Here is a 20,885-nt window from a genome sequence, read left to right as displayed (position 1 = left end):
CTTTAAAGTTATACTTCATTAAAATCTACTGCATTTTTTTTGTTTGTTTTGTTTAATCTAACCATGAATCTAACTGAAGAGTATATATCTGCGGAATGGAGTAGTCACGCAGGTTGGTCTCTTGTCAGTCGTTTTGGGTTAGCAATCATTAATTTCCTCTCCTGGAACCTCTGACTGACTGGAACAGGAAAAACAGACACACGCCCGGGCGCAGTCGAGGAGCCACTCCACCGTCACAGTTTGGTTTAGACTTTCAAGATGGACGCTGTACCTCGTCGATAGGTTTCTGTTTCTTTTTCGGAATGGACCTTAACTGCGTAGCTGGTCGCTCCATGAAGACCGAGGGATCTTTCTGGTTCACGAGGATTTCTTGCATATGAAACGAAAAGCGTGGATTTCAGTGGATATTTTGTGTTTCTACGCGTTTGGACAGTCGGGGTTATTTTTTTAACTTCCTGGTTGTCGTATGATCATGTGTGTCGAAACTGGGCGACGGATCAAGTTACTTTGAAAAGGCTTTATTGAAAACAGTGTACATGGGGTTTAAAAAATCCGCCGTAATGTATAAAACAAGAGACAACAGTTTTCAACGAAGGGCAAAGGGAGAACGACTGATTTCATAACTGGTCAGCAATGGAAAGTGCCAATGGTGCCTCGAGCAAAGGTGATGTGGTTTTGGAAAACCCCTTGCTGTAACTTTCACTTTAAATGTAAAATAATGAGTGTAGGATACGATTTCTAGTAGGCCTAGATCCACACTTGAGTTAAACATCTCCTAATATTATGTAGTTTGAGGGGAAAAGGGACGGCTGGATTAGGTGTCGCCTCACAGGACAAACCGTCCCAGTCTTGTGCAATAACTGTGAAAGTTTTTTTTTTTTTTTGTAGCAGAGTTTAGAGCCTGTCTGCTTTTATTCCGCAATTTCACTTCATGTTCATTTTTTTTTTGTCCACTTTTAGGTGTTTTAGTACCTGTGCCAGAAGCTTCTGACGTATTTCAGAAGAATATTTTGGCCCCACTCAAAAGTGCGTACTTGTATGAAGAATCTAAACAGTCTTTTGAATACAAGTCCGCTTTCTTGTTGAAAAACCCTAAACTAGAAGAAAAGGTCAGTCCAAATATTTTCCCTTGCATCCAACTATTTAAAAAAAGATGAAACATTCACCATACTTAACAATAAAACTTTAAAACGCTTGTGCATGTGTACAGTGTCTGTTATCATTAATAGAGATATGTTACATATTTCCTTTTCAATGCGGTCGATTTTGGATTAACTGCTTTGAAGCCAACCCTTTCATAATCTTACAATCAGAAAACCTTTAGTGGATGCTAATAAGTAAGTGCTACTGTAAAAATGAATCACAAACGGGAAATCAAAGGGACATGTGTCATGTCTCGTTCTTTTTATTGTCTCTTGTAATCAGTATAATGACTTCCGAGCAAAAAGAAGAGCAGCAGGATATTCAGAAGAGGATCTGAAGGAATCCTACGGTTTCCTGCTCTTTGATGATGTCAACAAGGTAATAACTTGATACACGGTAGACCTGAGACAATACATGTTCCAACAACTCTTCCGAATGTCAATTGTATTTTTTTTTTTTTGAAAGGCTAACACTCTTGGAGAAACTGGCGTATTAACAGGAAACAGCACTTGCACAACTCTGGGAGATCCTTCAAAGGGTAAGATTACACTGACATTATAATACATGCAACTCAGGCAGGAGCATACAAGAGGTTATTGATTTAGCATGGTTGCCAGGAAGTTCTGTAAGACTGGTTATTTAGTAAAAAATAATGCAGGTTATTGCTATTTAACTTAACAAATATGTTAACCCAAGTTATTACCCTTGAAAGGATGTCCTTGTTGGTGTCCTTTTGTGCGGCCTGTCCAGGATATGTAGTGCAGCTCCAGGAAAAGAAAAAGTACTTGTGCAGTGTTTGGTGCTGCTCTGCCTTTGAAAGTGAAAGCAACTTCAATGCATGAATACATAGAATTGAAAGTGGAACAGAGTTTGATGTGAAACAGAAACTGTATGTCAGGTCTTGAGACAAAGTGAAGGCTGCTTAGTATGAGTCAGAAATGGCCTGCTTCACTGTGCAGTATGACATTGATTTTATACTTCTGTACCATGTATTGTTTTTTTTTTTCTCTCCATAACTTCAAGTTTAACATGTCGCCTCTTGGAATTAAATTCTGTCTGTTATGTTTTTCTTCTAACTCACTGTGATAAGTTATCAGTTATGAACAGTGGTCTAAAGTCTTATCAAGGAGCTGTTTTTCTTTCAACGCGTGAAAACAAGAGCCCCTCTGAGTCACGTGTTATACATTTTGTCAAGTTGCACAGGGTTAATCTGTGTTTTACTCAGCAGCCAGGCCTGTTTTCATCGAGGTCTAGGATGGATTTTTACGCTAAATTTTGACTTTAAAAAATACATTTTGACATTCAAAAGGTAACCTGAAATAGAAAAGAAAGATTTTAAAAGTCTTTCATTTGTAAAGACATGATAAGAACGAAGCAATTAGAGGGCTGTCTTGAACACATGAGGGTAAAAGCTATTTATATTTCATGAAATGTGGTTGTATCTTTTTAGTGTCTTTATTGCTTTTTTCAAAACAAGAGTTTAACTTCCTTAAGTTTGCGATTCTTGCTTTCTCCTGTATCATATGTCCTCTAACATATTCTCATGACAGACTCATTCATCCTACATGAGTGACTGCTTTGTTTTTTTAAGGGTGAAAGAGACTTTTTTAAATGCTATTGTTGGTTTTCGTAGTGTTTTGAAATGTCTTTTCTTCAGCTGTACACGGCTGATGAGGGACTATAAAAAACGTGCCAAACCTGCCAAACCAGTTAGCTCGTATGTATTGCCTCATATGTTCAGATTTCCAGCTTGTTGTTTTCAATGAAGAAGAACCTTTTCGTTTTTTTTGGGGGGCTCCAGCACCCACTTAGAGTCTTAATAACATTTTCACAGGCCAATACCCTTCTTATATCTTTTAGCCAGCTGACGTCAGAGTCCTTAAAGAGGTCATATTATGCCCTTTTTGGGGTTCGTATATTTAATCTATGTACCTACTAAAGTATGTTCTCAACAGCTAAAGTTTGAAAAAAGTGTCAGTTTTCATGTTCTGCCGCTCCATGCACCGGGTCACTCCTGACTCTCTCTCTAAGGCTCTGAAGTGCCCACGTTCAGAGTCCCCACGTGTGCCAAGTCTGATCTGATTGGTCGGCCTGTCGGCTCTGCCGTAATTGGTCAGTCGCTCAGCCACTTTGGCTCCGAGGGCCGGGGAGCAAAAACATTAGCACCTTAGCACTACTGTGCTACCGCAGGCTACGGCATATCATGGGCGTGCCACAGAAGTTAATGGGCGTGCAACATGAGCTGCTGGGCTTGCCACAACAAGCCAATGGGCTTAGATCAGTGATCTCACACTGACAAGATGTCACACTGACACATTTTTATCGAGGGGGGCTAGAACCGAGTGTTACATGCAGCTAATGCTACAGCTAACAGGAGGACGTAGGAGAAGCCGCGTTTCCACGGACTTTGAATTTTTTCACATAGATGTGCCTAAACATGCACAGGACACTTGGAAAACACACTAAAGAGCACATAAAACCAGAAAAAGCAGAATATGGCCCCTTTTAAAGAGAAATAGATCTTACATGTCTCTCCCTGTAGACCTTTGGTAGAAAAGGGTAGTTTTTTAAAATTCTATAATTTAACTAAGATTGTAGCTTATTCTTCTTGTGAAACCTGGACAGATATTCTCTTGCTCAGAGAAAACAATTGACTGTTTTGGAATTAATTATCATGTTCGATGTTCTCCACAGAAACTAGAGTAAGGGGTTGATTTCAAGGGCAATAACCAATCTTTAAAATCGACAATGTGTGTTGTTACTTTAACGTTAAATTATTGGAAAACTGCCGTTCTTTTAGAACAATTTGAATATACGTATAGAGCCTAAAGTCACTACAACATTGTTCACACCTTGTAGACTAACTCTGTATCCTAAAATCTCTTGCTGGTATCATTCTCTATATCGCACACAATGCACCATTGTGTAGAGATCATGTAAGGCCGCAGTGGGTGAGATTGTTTAGGTATTCAAACTGCGGTGTGTCCTTGACATATTCATCTTTTAAGGTGTGGTCTTACTGCAGAAGGAGTGTCAGGTGTTTCAAAAGAATCTTCAGAGTTAAGAGTTTATTGTAATTTTTGAGCTTTGAGCTCCTCAAATCTGACTAAATTAACCCTCTCTGTATTTGTCTGTCCCAAACACACATTAAGTGAATGTTTTCTGCTTTTACTCAGGTATCTACATATCAATGTACTCTGACTGTTTGGATCTCAATCGCTGGTATCATGGGAAATCTGGATACATTGCCATCCTCAAGCTGACAAAGGTATTGAAAAAGCATTGAGTGATATTCGCTTGTGATGTGTAGCGGCTGTATTTTCATTCACAGACAAACAGGATAAAGCCGGTGTTGTTGGTTTCTGTTATGAACAGGGGAGAGTTAGAAAGACTCTTGAAAACTACACCCAAACCTTCACCGTGCCCACTGTGGGGTTTGACTGCCATGTGTCAGAACAGTTGCCCTCAGTATCTGACAAAACCAGCTCCTTTCTTGCCTTTGAAAGAACCCAGGTAAGAAGATGCGTGCGACCCCTGATGAACAATCATAAAGTTGACCCCACTGTACATACCACTTTAATATGGAGCTGAAAATGAACAGAAAATGTAGATGCATTAAAAGTACACTGTACATTGTTTTAATAATATATGGATTTCACCAGGAGGTAACACATGACTAGCAATCCCTAGATGTTGTTTCGGTAGTGCAACTTTTATCTGTTTAGTGCTTCCTTGTCATTATAATATTGTTGACCATCTTCATGGAAGAGTGTCATAGACAGCAGGCAGCTCAAGTACCTCTTGTTTTGGTTTTGCAGTACTATATGTATGAGCTGCTGGATAATGGAAGCAGTGAGACGTCTCCATCTCCCAGTGCCGCCTGCCCTTATGCCATTGTATCATTTTCATACACGGATACCAAAGCAACGCCTGTAGCACCCCATCAGGAAAGGTACTGTAGAAACAGAGGCTCTGCCCTTTACTGTTACACTGTGCACTGTACTAAATATGATTTTAAACATGTGGAAATTGAGGAATGGTAATGCAATGTTTTCTGATTTCTCTTTTCAGTGAGGAGAAAAAACTGAGTAAGTTTCATTAAATTGGTAACAAACCTGGTATGGCTTCACTCTGTATAATGTTATAAAACAGAATAACTATTACCCTGCTATAAGGTAGTTCAATCTAATAACCAGCACGCGTGAACTGCTGTCGGAATAGTATTTCTTGCTAACAAATACACCGCTGCATACTTAAAAAATCGTTCACGTGACCGTTTAAAAGATTTAAAGGGGACATATTGTGAAAAATCCACTTTTACAATGTTTTTGAACACATATTTGGGTAACCTGAGTGTCTACCAGCCCACAAAATATGAAATGAATCCATCCAGTCCTTTGTTTGTAGTCTGCATAAGTCTTACAACACGGAGAAGAGTGCTCCTTTTCAAATTTGCTCTCCTTGTGATGTCACAGTGGGATTCTGGTAAAAAAAAAAGAAAATCCCCTCCCCTGATATCTCCACTCATGGACTACATCCCCAGCCTAGAGCAAAACTTTTGCACAAGTCCGCCATTTTTAGTCCTGCTACAGAGGATTGATGTTTACGGGGAAAACTCAGGGGGGGCTCATTGTGTTTAAAGAGACACACACACCAAAACAGAGCGTTCTGAGAGAGCTGGTCACAAACCTCCTCTGGTGCTTGATTCATGTTATATTTTAACCAAAGCACAGCACATGTGTTTCATTTAGACCACAGGGGACTGTTTGAAAAGGTGGAAAAGGGGGTATAATATGTCCTCATTAAATACTTTATTTGTAGAATTTATACGACCTTTTTTTTTTACTGAATGGGACTGTTAATGTATGATTCATTTTTTCCCTCAGTTTGTCATTTCTTTCCATGGAGGGGTCAGCTTCAAATAGTTGACCAGTTCTATGATGTCAGGCTGAGGTCTACAGCAGGGGCCTTGATCCCTGCAGAACTGTAAGTTTAGAAAATACACACAGTATTCCTACATGACTTAAAAATGTTATTCATAACCTCTTTTCTATGCTGTATATTTTCATTAAAGGCCACCAGTGGTGAAAGTTGACCGGGCGATTTCCATGTTAGATCTGAGGCAACGTTTGCCAGTAGCTGTCTTCGAAACCTGCTCCCTGTCTGGGGAAGGTGTGCTGCAGTTTTAGACAATTTGGAAAAAAAAAAAAAACTATTCACAGGAGCTATATTTTCTAAACATTTCCTGCATTTATCAATCATATTGATGATTTCCTTTGCTGTCTTGCAGTTGTTTTGGATGGCCTATGCTGCAGTATTTGTGAGTTTGTTTCTTCTGAGGTAGCTGAAACCAACTCACTTTCTCTGCTGATGTGTGAGGTCAAGGAGAATAATATTGTGAGTTTCTGTTTATATTCAAATCTTAGATGCTGTAGGGGCCTAATCATTCATTCAATAAAAAATAATTTCTATCTTTGGTCTGCGTAATAATGTGCTTGCTTGCAATCCGACAGTCTACAATGTACCTTAAAAACGTGCTCTTTTTTGCACAGGCTCTTCCAATTCCAATGAAGGATGGTGGATTCCTAATCTTGGTGCACCCCTCCCATTTCTCCTCGTATGATGGTAAGATAATATGAGAATAAGAACTTTGTCATATATTGTCAGTTTCATGATGACCTTGTTCATGTAGGTCTTTGTCAACAGCCCTTAATCAGCATCATATCGACCTCATCTTATCTGGGTTTTTTTTTCCCCCACAGATACTGGGTCCAATGGGCCTGAGGTTTTGCAAGGTGTATTTGTGTTTCCTGACTCACGAGTTATACAGAAAGGTGCTTACAGAGTGTTTTTAACAGTGGTTATTTTTTATATGTTTCTCAGATTACTTATATGTGTTTGCTTAGAATCAATGTTATTTTATTCATGTAGAAGCAGAGATTAAACTATTACTCTTTCTTGATTTATCTCAGACACAAAATGTGGACACAGAAACCCTACCATACCACCTGAAATCCTCCGGGTTCTACCTGTACTGAGTTATGCAGAGGGTGAAGTTGAGAAAACACCCATTGATCCAAGTGAAGAACTCAGTGAAGTAATGGCACAGCATATGCAGAATTATGCAGCACTTGTAAATCCTGGGTTGGACTTAATTCCCTCAAGGGAAGTCGGCATCTTTGCTGATCAGTACGATGTGCCAGGTGCTCACAAGCATCTCTACGCATCCCCAGAGTGGACTAACAGGGCATGGCAAAGCTTACAGTCATACCTGAGCAAACCGGTCTCTTTTCAAATACCTGTGGCCAAGGCTTCGGAAATCCTGGTGGTTGGACAAGAAAACCAAGTAGAAGACCTTGATGATGATCTGTACATCTGCCTGTCATCTCCTGAAGAAGTACCAACAATTGCTGCTGGCACTGGGTCAGAAGATCAGCTGTCAGGCCAGGAATCTTGTATGAATGTTGGGACATCAGTAACAAGTGTTGAAGCACCAGTTGACTTAAGAGTTTATCCGCAAAATGTTGAAGCAGATGATTTGCAAGTTAAAGGTTCTGACAAAGACACTGAACAATCTGAACGGAGGGAGCTGATAAAAACTGATATGAGGACGAAAAGTCTTCTGATTCCCTCTACATCCGATGAACTGCCTGCAGAATTGATTGTCAGCATTACTTCAGCAGAGCAAACTGATGAGAGTGTGATCAGTGCTGAATCTGCCAAGCTAAATGACTTACAGATTTCAGATTTTTCAACAGCAAAATCACAAACAACCGAAGTGAACACACTGACTGATGACACTGTAAGGGCCAAAAAGCTTTTGGATGCCCCGGAGGTCAACATTCTCCCAAAAATAAAATTTATAAAAGTACGCAGGGGTCCTGCCAAAGGTCGCAAAAAGGTATCTAATACTTGGGTTAAGACACCCAGTTTACCAACAGAAGAAATGTCTGTGGAGTCTGACAACTCAGCAAGTCTGAAGGATAACCTCGCCAAGGAATCAGTAGACCACCAACAGTCGAGTAAACCTACCATTACTGATTGGAGGAAAGCACGAAGGCGAAAGCGCATATTTGGAAAACTATCACAGAGAAATAAAAAAGTTAGATCTTGTACTGTTGGTCCATCATTTGCAGAGGAGAAAAAAACAGATCCTGTACAGCAGCATTTGATGGAACTGGAAGCTTTTCCTCTAAGAAGGAAAACAGAGCGCTGGGACTTGAAGCCGGTTGTGAGCGAATGTGGAAGAATCTTAGTTCCTCATGGATCTGTAGACATCGCTGATAAGATCAAGTCTTTAAAAGATAAGCTTCAATCTAGCACAAATGAACAGGAAGTTGAAAAAATGTTGGTTGTTGCTTCTGAAGAATCTCCTGACACAATTGAAATGGAACAAAAGGCTAGCACAGCCCCAGAGACAGCATTGGCCAAAATAGAGACCACAGCTTTCAGGAATGGAGGTGACCATCTTAAAAATGACACAGTCAGTCCTGTTTCTCTAAAACACAGCATTTCAAGACCATTAGATGCTGGCAATGACTCATCAAATATTAGTCTAGAGAGTGTTGTACTTCTTTCAAAGAGTCATGACACTTCACCTCCGGAAGTGGTTCAAGAAAATCCCAGTCATGTTGTCACAACAGGAAAGTCTCAGACAAAGGCTGAATTCCTTTTGAGCAAACTAAAATCAGTTCTTCTTAGGGGAAAGAGGAAGATGGGACCCCTTGCATTGGAGAATATCACTGACTGTACTGCCCAGGCAGCTGAGCCGTGTCTCAAGATGAACAAAGTTGAACCAGAGACTGGTATTTTGAAGAGTAATGAAACTGATTTGGGTTTCAAAGAAGTGTCAAAGGTGCTGTCAGTTGACCCTCTTTTTGCATATGCCCTTGGCCTGACTCCTACAGAGATACCAAAGATGGTCCAGAAAACTGAAAGTCTTGATATTCAACAAAGTGAAGACTCATCACAGACGCAAGAAAAAACCTTTGAAAAACAAGGTCAAATCCTAATAAGGCCTCCTTCAATTTTTCCAAGAAGAGGTAGGATTAAAACGCTCAAAAAGCATCAAGACATCTCTGCAGAAAATGTTAAAAAGAAATGTAAGTCTTGTCTAAATTTTCTGTTATTCAACTATTATTTTATTGCTTGTATAAAATGGAACACACCTTTTCTTGGCTTTCTCACTTCCAAAATTGTCTTCAGCAGCTATGCTTTGCCTTGCTTTGCTTTGCTTTTCTTCACCTCGCTTACTTCACTTTTAGTTTTAGTTTGCGTTTGCTCTTGCTTGGTCTGAGCTTTTGCAAATCCTATCAGGGATCTGCACCTAGATAATGCTTTATTGGTCTAATAAATCAATCTCTTTGTTCATGTTGGTGATGTGTTTCAGATGCTTTCAATGTGCTATTTCCTTTTCTCATGCAGTTTCTCTTTTTTGTCCTTTGTTTTGTTTTCACAGGGTGGTTACATTTTCAAACTCCAGCTTGTTTTGCAAGAGAAAGACACAATGACAAAGAGTGTACTAGGGATAATTCTGTGACGAAGACTGTTGTGGAAAAATTGAACAGTGCTTGTTCATCTACAGATGCTTTGAACTTACTTGCTGATTTGGCTCTTAGTGCCAGTCATGATGAGGTTCCGCCACAACCAACCCCAGCACTTGGGAGACAACCTGAGACAAGTTTGAAGAAGTGTGACCTTACAAAAGATGTTACCAGTGTTGATCAAGAGTCAGTTCTACATGCCCTGCTTAGACAGCCTGCTGCTAGACCCATCCAGACTCTCGATTCTCCATCACCAAGCCATCTTGTGGAATGCAGTGAGTTGGTTGATTTGGTATCTAAAGAACATGCTTACTCATTGCCTCCGTCTTCCTCTCTACCATTGGGTTTGCCAGGTACACCCTTCCAGGTTTCCCCTTTAAGTGGTTCTTCTGGACTGCTGCAGCATCAAAGGACAATGTATGAGGATGGAAGTAGAACATTTAACCCCTCTGCCATTCAGAAAGATAAAGTTGAACAAGTATGCAGGACTCAAGACGACCTGAAAAAACATTTAATGCGCAGAAGGAGGTTCAGACACTCCCGTACCTTTGTCAACAAGAATGAATCTATCCAAGTGACAAAACAATGGAAAGAGAACTACGATTTTAATCTAGACAGCAAGTTTGCAAGTGACTCAAAGGATGGAGCTATTATCCGAGCCTTGCATGGGTATGTATATTGAGTTAATTTTTTTGTACAAGGGTTCTCGATATTTAAAAATATTTATGGCTATACATATCTTTACATATGTAGAGTTAGATATTTCAGCATTCATTTTGTACTTCTCTGCTTTTTAGTTGACAAATATGGGATATATGTATATTCTACACTTTTAGTTCAGCTCAGATGGCATTGATTGACATAATATTCAGATAATTGGGCTAACTTTTGTGAATTTCATATCTTCAACAGGCCATGGGATTACTCTGTTCAAGACTCCAGTGAAGAGCTTCGGCTCATCGTGCACATGTGGATAGGTCTGTTCTACAGCCGGTCAACACCCAGGTTGTTTCATATCGACTCTAACTCAACATTACCATGTTCAGAAGAGAGTTATTCTTTGGAAATGTCCAGTGAGTTGGTATCAAGCTCAGGCCAGTCTGAGTTGAAGGCCAATTCAGATGCACATTTCCCAAATGTGGCGGACACTTCAGACCCTTCAATTTCAAAAGCACTGGACCTCAGCAAGAAAGACAGCTCTGCCTTGAACCAAGGACTTACTTTTGACCATGGATCTATGATTTTGGACTTGTCTGTGAAAAACTCCAATGCAGAGGTTGTCACTTCTGATTCACAAGTCACAAGCAACAAAGACCCAGATGTGTCTAGTGAATGGAAAGGAGCAAGTAAAACATTGAACACCCAGTCATCCAAGGGACAACAGGAAGCAAGTCCATCCAAGGTTTGTTTCAATTGTTACTATTACATTAAAGACAAAATTGTATGCATTTGGAGCGTTGCTATTTTCAAATGGTTTGGCATACAATCAATGCTATTGTTAAGCAACTACCTAAAATCTAATTGAGGTACTCGGTTTAGTAACAAGGGACAAACCAAACTTTGAGACAAAGTCCTCTTGAGATCTAAATGGGGGTAAAAAAATCCTACGTCAGGGGGCACCAGTGGGGTAGTGGTTAGTGCATGACCCTTTGTACGGAGACTGTGGTACTCCACTCGGATGGGCCGGTTTTGATTCTGACCTGAGACTCCTTTCCCGCATGTAGTTCCACACTCTCTCTCGCCCCGATTTCAGACTCTATCCACTGTCCTATCTCTAATAAATAAAGGAATAAAAAGCCCCAATATAAATCTTAAAAAAAATTTAAAAAATCTTCATCAGTTTCCTAATACTCTAAAATTCAACTTAGAACAGGGCCCAGACGTTATGTTTCTAACCTCCAACCCGAGGTTGAGCCAATCACAGCCAAACCTAAATGGCTGCCATTGGGGAAAGAACATTCTTTATTAAATATCAAGCAGTATTAAACAGGATCGGAGTTTACATTATTTGTTGTTGGTAAGTGTTTGTTAGTAAATCTTATCATACTTGAAATTTGTTTATATTGAACTACAATCCATTTAAATTGGATGCTTGAAATAGCTACCAAGCTTAACAGTTACTGTTATTTGGTTGTAACATCTTGGAGTGAATTGGCATCTCAAACCAACACTTGAAAAGCAATAATGATCAGCGATTAATGAGACTTCTTATTTGGGAATAATCAAAAAATGACCAACCACAAGCCCTCCCTTGGACGAAGAAATTCTAAGGTTGAAACTGTTGGTACGATCCATTATGTCGTAAATTGGATTTCAGAGCATGGAATGACGTCACAGGGGAGTTGACCAGGTTCCTGTAACGAGTTTGCAACAAGTTGGAAAAACAACATGGACGCCCCCAGGAGTACCTTTTGTTGAGCTAGCTAATACCAGGCGATAACAACAAACTGTATGATAGTTTGCACGTAAAAGCAAAATGACAACATGTCCACAAATGTTCCTTGCACTATACTGATTTAATTACACACAAAAAAAGACTAAGTTGCTAATAAACACTCTAATGTAGAGTTTATACCTTACTGTTGATGCATGGAGCAGCCATGTTGGATTGTGAGCTTGGGTTACTGAAGTTCATCTGAGTTTCCAAGTCGTTGTTCTGACTTCAGAGGGCGTTCCTGATGACATACAACATGGCGTTCCGACATCCTAGATCAAATTGCATGCACCTTGTAATTCAGAGTTAAATTTACCATCCGTTTAGTTTTTCCATCTACCCATTTGTCTTACTACGTGAGATAAGGACTCTGACATACTTTATGGCACACAGGCACAAAGAAAACAAGACAGATGTTCGACTTTATATCCCTATTTAGACTGGCGTTTCAATGGTTATTGAAGCCACGGAATCAATATGGATTTAAAAAGACGTGATGATAGCTGAGCCTAGTTACAGGACTTTTTCAAAATAAGCAGTCAGAAAATGGACTGTATGCTGCTTTTTTATTCTTGGGGTCAAAGTGTTTGAGGCCTCTTTTACCAGACTTTAACACAATTCTGGTTTGTTTATGTCGTGTGGTAGATGTTTGTATATTAAACAAAACGGGAGTTGTGTAGACTGATCATTTCACTTGCCCATGTGAAGACATGTGAACAATAAAGAACGTAATATAATAAGGGAAATATGCTCCTGATGAATATTTTAAAAATAACAAACTAATAATCCAGAGAGGAACAACACTCAGATTTTTATTGTATGAATTTTTTATTCTAATATTTTATTTTTAATTATTACAATCTGTTTTCTTCTTCCTTTTTAGGTTTTTAGAGAGATTGTACTCTCAAAAAAGATAATTAAAGAGGTGACTGATGTCAGAAGCACCTATAAAAACAACAGGACCTGCACAACTCTGCAAAAAGTTGGCCAATTGGACACTAATGTTTCATCTGTACCAAGAATTCTTGAACAGAAAGCAATGGAAGATGTAACCATTCAACCAGAAAAAGATCAGACTACTTCCGGAATTGCTGACATGTTACAAGGATGCTACAATGACAAGACTGACGTGAAAGACGACACTGGAAATTCAAAGGCCACAGAGATCCGTTTGGTTCAACCACTTGAAAGGGTTTTATCCAAATCCATGATGGATGACTCCAACAAAGAAGCAGGAGATGGGGTTCCGACATTTCAGCATAATGAAATTGAACCCAAATATGGAGAAAAACTGGAAGTAAAAGGAAAGCTTCACCAAGATGATAATCATGAGCTTTATCCGAAACTTATCCAGGAAGGTGGGGATACAACCGTCAAAGATTTGGCTGTAGTTTGCCATGAAAATCTTATGGAAAATGAAAAGCGGTTATCAAGTGAGGGACCTATGGCAGTCTCAGAAAGCAAGGCTGTAAATGTGAATGAAGATGTGGATTGCTGTGCAATTAATGAAAGTAAAGTGATTAAAGAAGATCACTTTGGTAAAGATGACAGGCTTGTTGAGAAAGACGGTTGTGTTTCAGCTGTGGATACTGAAAGTGATGAAAAAAATCATCCATTGTCTGTGATGTGTAATGGCCAAGACTTTGTCAAGAAGGATGACATCACAAAGTATACATGCCCAGAACACCTGGATGAGCAGCTACCACAAGCGGAAAACAAAGAATCGTTTAATGATTTACGGTTGAGAAAGCTCTGTGCAAATGGCAGAGATGAACATGCCATCCCACAAGGATGCTACAATGACAAGACTGACATGAAAGAAGACACTGTAAATTCAGAGGCCACAGAGATCCGTTTGGTTCAACCACTTGAAAGGGTTTTGTCCAAATCCACGATGGATGACTCCAACAAAGAAGCAGGAGATGGGGTTCCGACATTTCAGCATAATGAAATTGAACCCAAATATGGAGAAAAACTGGAAGTAAAAGGAAAGCTTCACCAAGATGATAATCATGAGCTTTATCCGAAACTTATCCAGGAAAGTGGGGCTACAACCGTCAAAGATTTGGCTGTAGTTTGCCATGAAAATCTTATGGAAAATGAAAAGCGGTTATCAAGTGAGGGACCTATGGCAGTCTCAGAAAGCAAGGCTGTAAATGTGAATGAAGATGTGGATTGCTGTGCAATTAATGAAAGTAAAGTGATCAAAGAAGATCACTTTGGTGAAGATGACAAGCTTGTTGAGAAAGACGGTTCTGTTTCAGCTGTGGATACTGAAAGTGATGAAAAAAATCATCCATTGTCTGTGATGTGTAATGGCCAAGACTTTGTTAAGAAGGATGACATCACAAAGTATACATGCCCAGAACACCTGGATGAGCAGCTACCACAAGCGGAAAACAAAGAATCGTTTAATGATTTACGGTTGAGAAAGCTCTGTGCAAATGGCAGCGATGAACATGCCATCCCAGAAAAAGGTCCTCACTCCTCATCAAACATGGAGGCCAAATGTAATGAACCTGCAGTGAAGGAAAATGCAGAAAATGACATTTGTACTGCTGATAAAGCAACAAAGAATGAGAGCACATGTTCATTGGATGGGTCGAACGCAAGGAACTGTATTCCCCAGACAAATAACAGAGTTGCATCAGGAAACAAAAACAAAGCAATGGCAAGCTTCAATCTAAGAAGTGATGATCATGAACATTGGGATACCAAATCAGTTCAAATGGTTGATAACACAACTGATAAGGAATTATCACTTCATCAGTCTCATTCACCCAAGTGTGAGCAAATACAGCCTGAAGCTGAAGTGACAAAAGAAATGGATCAAAGAAGTGGCAAAACAAACGAGGGATTGGAAGAGTGTAACGGTAGAGTTGTAATTCCATTTATTGGAATTGACATCTCTAGAGAGGATATAGTACTTCCGCATGACTCACAGTCACAAGACTGCAACTGTAAAAAGGCAGAAGTGTCTACAGGCAAAGTATCCCTTCTTGATATTCCTGAAAGCAAGCCATGGGCCTCTGGAGGTTGGTCTGACGACCGGTGCCCCACACCAACTATGGATGAGAAACCATATGAGTCCATAACTTCTTCTGATCCTCAAAGTTATCCATCTATCCTTAGTGGTAATAAAAGAAGCACAGTTTTGACTCAGAAATGCCTCAATGGAAGCTCAGTAACTGGAAAAGAAAAGGTGCCTATTGAACAAAAACCTTGTCAGAAGTCTACAGTTAACGGAGATTCTGACCCTCATCATGGTCTTCACCCTGATCTTGAACTAAGAACTTTAAGAGTTTTTCAAAGTATAGACCAGTTCCTCTCCAAATCTGAGTTGAAAATAATCCATAAAAAGTCAGCACCAGTGTCTTCCTCTTCAGTACAAAAAGTGCACACAGAATCATCAGCACACTTTCTTATATCACCTTTCAAAAGTAAAATAGAGGAAGTACTTGGGGTTGGGTTGCAGCTTAAGAAGACCGACTCATTGGTACGTCAACAGTATTTTGAAGGAACAGAAAAATCACAAGAATCTTCCTCAGGGCAAGGTTATTGTCATCCCCACCACTCCCTTTCTTCTATTTCTACTTTGGGAGCCATTATTTCAAATGTTGACCAAGACACAGCAACATCACAAGCCAATTTAAGTCATGAACCATGTTCATCCAGTCGCCCTGTCATGGCTGTGAAACCATCGAAGAGTGATGAAAGTCAAGCAGATAGCCTCTCAAAAGACAGACAAATTGATAACTCTGTAATGTCAAAATTTGCCAAAAATAAACAACCTAAAATCCCTTTGGTCACCTCTACTACACGCACTACAATGCTATTGGAGAAACAGAGAGAATGTTACAAAGGGACTTCTGAAGGAATAAACAACGATGCCCAAGAAGCCTCCAAACTTTTAGAGAAGAGCAGTTGGTCGCCACATGTAGGTGACAGTAAGTCAAAGTATGATAAAGATACATTTGCATGCCAAGATCCTTTGTATCAGAACGAAAGAAGGGACTCTTCAAAATACAACAAGATTTCTTCATCATCTCTCCCTGTTCAAACTTTTGGATGTATAAAAAGTTCATCTCAACGTGTCAATGGAAAACATGGTTTCTCTACAAATAGTTCAGCAGATAGAGTTGGTCAGACAGCTACAGAGAGTCTTGACATGGATCAGAACGACTGCTTGAGTGCATCAACTTCACTTGTGGACTACAAAGATGACAACAGCATTGATGACAGTCTCTACCTGGGCCCTGATAGCTCACTCTCATGCACCGTCTACAACACCAACCGGAAGAGATCTCATTCATTTCTGGAGCAGATTTCTCAACGGTGCATACAAGATGACCCAACTGAGGCGTCAATGGAACAGGAGTGCCTTATCTTTTCAGAAAAAATGAAACAGCTTCTGAAAAGAAGTAAAAAGGGATCAATCCACCAACCTGAGTCACATGAAAAATTGAATCTGCCTTGCCCCAGTCCCGTGACTGTACACTTTTCAGGTCTAGAAGAGCGGGAGGAAACCGTGGATCACTTGGATGCACCGTCACTTTTTGGACAAAAAATCAAGGTTCACATGTCTGACAGGGAAGACCTGGAAGCCACCACAGAGGGGGGAAAGGCTTTACATTCTAAAAAGTCATCTGAAGGTACAGGCACACCAATTGAAGATGCTGGGGTGTCTACTGTGACTGCAGAATGTGCCGAGCTGTATGAGGAAAAGATGAACAATATTTGTGCTGTCAGAAAAGTCCCATCTACACGTAAGCACATGGAAAGAGGTTGCCCAAGGTCTGAACCAAGTAAATATTTCGACTTCTGTGACCAAATGAAGAGGGAGATGGACAATAGTTTTCGCAGTAATCTGAACTCAGTTGTGAAGAAATCTCGCAAAACTAAGTACAGATTCTACATATTAGAGATGTCAGATGATGTCTTCTTTGAGGAAACCAAGGTAAGACAATTTTTAAAAAAATGCTGTATTTTTTAATTGTTTTAATTTTAGCTGAATGGTTCATTGCCTAGGTTCTTGGTATACATTTTAAGTGGATTATCGTAAGAATATTAGTAGAAATATCCTTATATAACATGTACATTTTTTAAGCAACAATATGTATGAAAATGTTGCAGACGTATGCAGCTTTTAAAGTCTAATGGCGAAATTTGTGCTTGATTTTCAAAAGGTACAGTTGGAGGCAGAGGGCCACACTGCTGTACAGCCATCTGAGTTTTTCCTTGATACGGGTACTTCTTCATCTCTTCTCATCATCCTCAGGAATGAAGACATTGCAGAGCACATTTGTGAGGTAATTTACAGCCAGTGAAAATGCTGTTGCAGTCCTGAATGATAATGAAATGATGATTGAGCTTTCTGCTATCTCAGGTCCCACACTTGTTAGCGCTGAAGAAGTCCCCTGGCGTGCAGTTTGCTGGGATTGACGAAGCAGATGATGTTGTCAACCTCACCCATCAGGAGCTCTTCACAAAGGGGGGTTTAATAATGTTGGACGGGGCAGCACTGGAGCCCCTCAGCCTTTGTAAGTCTACTTTTAACTAAAGAGCTGTTGATTGAGAATGTGTCATGTTAGTTGCTTATTATTATCCTAGCTTTACTCATAATATCAACTTTGTTTTAAATTTAAGGTGACATGAAAAAAATGTCAGAGATCTTGCAAGGACTGAGTAAAACAGGGAAGTGGAAGTGGATGCTGCATTACAGAGACAGCCGTCGGTTAAAAGAAAATGCAAGGTATGGATCCCCTCTGGAAAATAACAAAAACATTTTACATACAAAGCTTTTTGTACAAAGCTGTCTTTTTCTGTAAGCCATACAATACATTACAAGGTTTTAACAAAGAAAATAACCATTATTTATAACTCATTTATCCTCGATTGCAATCATTTCATAATAGAGTGATTTTGATTGTGCATATTGGAAAAGCCTCGCCATTATCTTGCCTAAACGTGTATGTTTGCTCCCTCCATATTTAGGTTGAGTCAAGAGGCAAAAGAGAAGAAGCAACTCCTAAACTGGTGCCAAGAAGCTGGAATAATTGAAGTGTTGCCTTATCATGAGTGTGACCTCATGTCAAGAGATCAGCCGGATTATCTCACATGTTTGGTCCGCCTACAGGTCCAGAATATATCTGCACGTTATACTGTTTTTATAACCGGTGAGACAATACAGCATGAGTACACTATTACAATCAATAATTCACCTGATATTGTTTTGTAATTTTAATATTTGGTATGCAATTAAGGTATAGCAAGTATTAGAAAAAATGTATCTTATACCTAAATGTAGAAGTAGTGTACTGCATTGAATACCTGTCTACTATTAATACCCATCATATAGATAGAGTACTTTATTAATCCCTAAGGGCAAAATAGGTTTGCAACAACTGCTTCAACAGCATTCAACAAATAAAAAACTAAAAGCTAAACTTTTTAAATAGAAAGATAGTCTCACGGGGAGTTCCTACATAGTAGATAATACAATTTACACAATAGGTAATGTACATTCAATAATAAACAGTAGTCAGGATATATTCAAGTAGAGTGGTAAGTGCATGGGATAAATTAGTCCAGTTCAGTGTCTGTGGGTTTGGCATGTGCACATTTGTTTTTTCAGTGAAAGACCTCCTGTATCGTACTTTTGAACGGCGGCGTTGAATTAGTCTGCGGCTATTAAAATGATGAAGCATGTTGCAAAGAGGGTGGGAAACATTGTCCATGAGGGTCTACAGTTTTGCCAGCATTCTGGCCTTAACCACCTCGTCCAGTCTGACAAGCTGCAGGCCAACAACAGTCCAAAAGTAATACCATTCACCTTGGCAGAGGTCACAGAGGTATTTAAAAAGCTCAAGGTATGGATAAGATTCCCCCTAAGATGCTGAAGACTCTAGACATTGTGGGCGACTCTTCACTGTCGCATGGAGGTATGGGACAGTGCCCGAGGAGTGGCAGACCGGGGTGGTGGTTCCCATCTGTAAAAAGAGGGACTGGAGGGGTATCACACTACTCAACCTCTGGGGGAAAGTTGACTCTTGGGTGCTGGAAAGAGGCTCTGAAGATTGTTGAACTTTAAATACAGCAGGAACAAAGGGATTCTGTCCTGGTCGTGGGACAGAGGACCGACTCTTTACCCTCGCAGAGCTCCAGGGGGGTGCATGGGAGTTTTGCTCATCCAGTCTACAAGTGTTCTGTGGCTTTGGAGAAGGTCTGTGAGCGTGTCCCCCTTGGGTCATGTGGGGGGTACTACAGGTCCTGGGGCCGTCCCTCAAGCCACCCGGTCCCTCGATAACCAAAGTGTCCGCATCATAGAAGCAGTTAGTTGTGAAAAATGCCACCACATCTATTTCTCTACACAAATACATTAAACCTTTTTTTTAAAGAGAGTGAAAATTGAATTAAATATATTGTACAATAACGTTTTGTTGGGTCTCTGTAGTTTTATACATCTCTCAAATCGGTAACTGGAAATGTAAAAAAACAAAAAAGAAATCATGAGACACTTTTTTTCGTACAGGATACATTTCTGCATCGGGTCTGGGTTAGTCTGTTAATGTTTGATAGTAACGCTGAAAAATGAATGACACGTGTGTTTCTTGTCTTTACAGATACAGCAACAGACAGCAAGTTTGAAAGTAATGGAATAATAACGACGACATTCAACTCGTTCTTGACGTGTTCTCCCAGTGAAGCGTTTTCAGCCTGAGTTGAAAATGTCCGATGGACAAACCCAAGTTGTGCTTTTTCAATAAAACGGAAGCTCACTAAATGAGGAGAAACTAGGATCTACCTTCAATGAAGATATACAACTCTTTTTTTTTTTTTTTTTTACAACATGGGATAATCTTTATTTAATTGAGCATTAACAAATGACTAATGGCTTGACATGGTTTTCTTAAGGTTCATTTGTAAACTGACTTATATTTCAGTCAATAGAGTGTCACTGATGCCAGTATGAAGGCAGGTGAACTGTTTATAATGTATGTATTTTGTATCGTATTTTTATTGTACATGATAGCAATGATAACTTGTTAAAAAAAGCTATTTTTACATATATGTATATTTCTTGTTCAGTTGCAGCCGTGGCTTGATTAATTTTCAGCACAATCATTTGTAGTGTTTTTTTAAATTATACAATCGTTTTGGTCAAAAGGCTATTCACATACATTTGATTTGTTTTAGTACGTCATTATTATTTTATTGCAGTGTACAGGCTTTGCAAAAAACAAAATTAAACTGTTTTCAAGTGTAACATGTTCAAGTATATTACTGTTCACTGTTATACTTTTCTGACTGAGAAATAAAGAAGCATTTCGTTGTTTCATGAATCTGCACTTAGAGACTGACTACTCACTCTGCATTGTGTTTTCACCTGAATATTTACAGTCTATGGTTTTCACTCTTAAACCTTCAACTACAATCATTTTGTCCATCCCGTTGTAAAAGGAAGAGTCAATAGAAGGGAATTGATATGGATTTATTTGTTGACAAAGTTAAAATAATTTTGACCATTAAAGAGGATGAGGTTTAAAATACCTCAATTTAAGTCTTCAAAACATTCCCCTTGTTATTAGAAAGATTACTCTACATAGGTTAATACTGTAGTGCACTCGATTGAAGCCTTAATACCCATAAAGCCTTGCGATTATATTACAATAGAAAGTGAGTTGATGAAAAGAAATTTGTGAAAAAAATCCAAGATTGTGTTTTGCGAGTAAATAAGGTTACATGAAAACCACCATAAAACCATG

At 39.4% G+C, this 20,885-nt stretch overlaps 2 protein-coding genes across 2 annotated transcripts; both read left to right on the top strand.

Moving 5' to 3' along the window:
• Positions 1-231: 231 nt before the first annotated feature.
• On the top strand, positions 232-5,993 carry LOC132972702 (protein TASOR-like). Its single transcript, XM_061035735.1, has 8 exons — positions 232-664; positions 961-1,109; positions 1,426-1,521; positions 1,609-1,681; positions 4,320-4,411; positions 4,519-4,656; positions 4,962-5,095; positions 5,215-5,993. Exons 1-8 carry the CDS (start codon positions 634-636, stop codon positions 5,243-5,245), a joined length of 744 nt encoding a protein of 247 aa, XP_060891718.1. The 5' UTR covers positions 232-633; the 3' UTR covers positions 5,246-5,993.
• Positions 5,994-15,272: 9,279 nt separating this feature from the next.
• LOC132972700 (protein TASOR 2-like) lies at positions 15,273-20,468 on the top strand. Its single transcript, XM_061035732.1, has 6 exons — positions 15,273-17,077; positions 17,307-17,429; positions 17,507-17,660; positions 17,767-17,872; positions 18,115-18,296; positions 19,743-20,468. Exons 1-6 carry the CDS (start codon positions 15,806-15,808, stop codon positions 19,838-19,840), a joined length of 1,935 nt encoding a protein of 644 aa, XP_060891715.1. The 5' UTR covers positions 15,273-15,805; the 3' UTR covers positions 19,841-20,468.
• The last annotated feature ends 417 nt before the right edge of the window (positions 20,469-20,885 follow it).

This window comes from Labrus mixtus, chromosome 4, assembly GCF_963584025.1.
Source record: "Labrus mixtus chromosome 4, fLabMix1.1, whole genome shotgun sequence".
Taxonomy (NCBI): Eukaryota; Metazoa; Chordata; class Actinopteri; order Labriformes; family Labridae; genus Labrus; species Labrus mixtus.
This window is presented reverse-complemented; position numbering and strand designations above follow the sequence as displayed.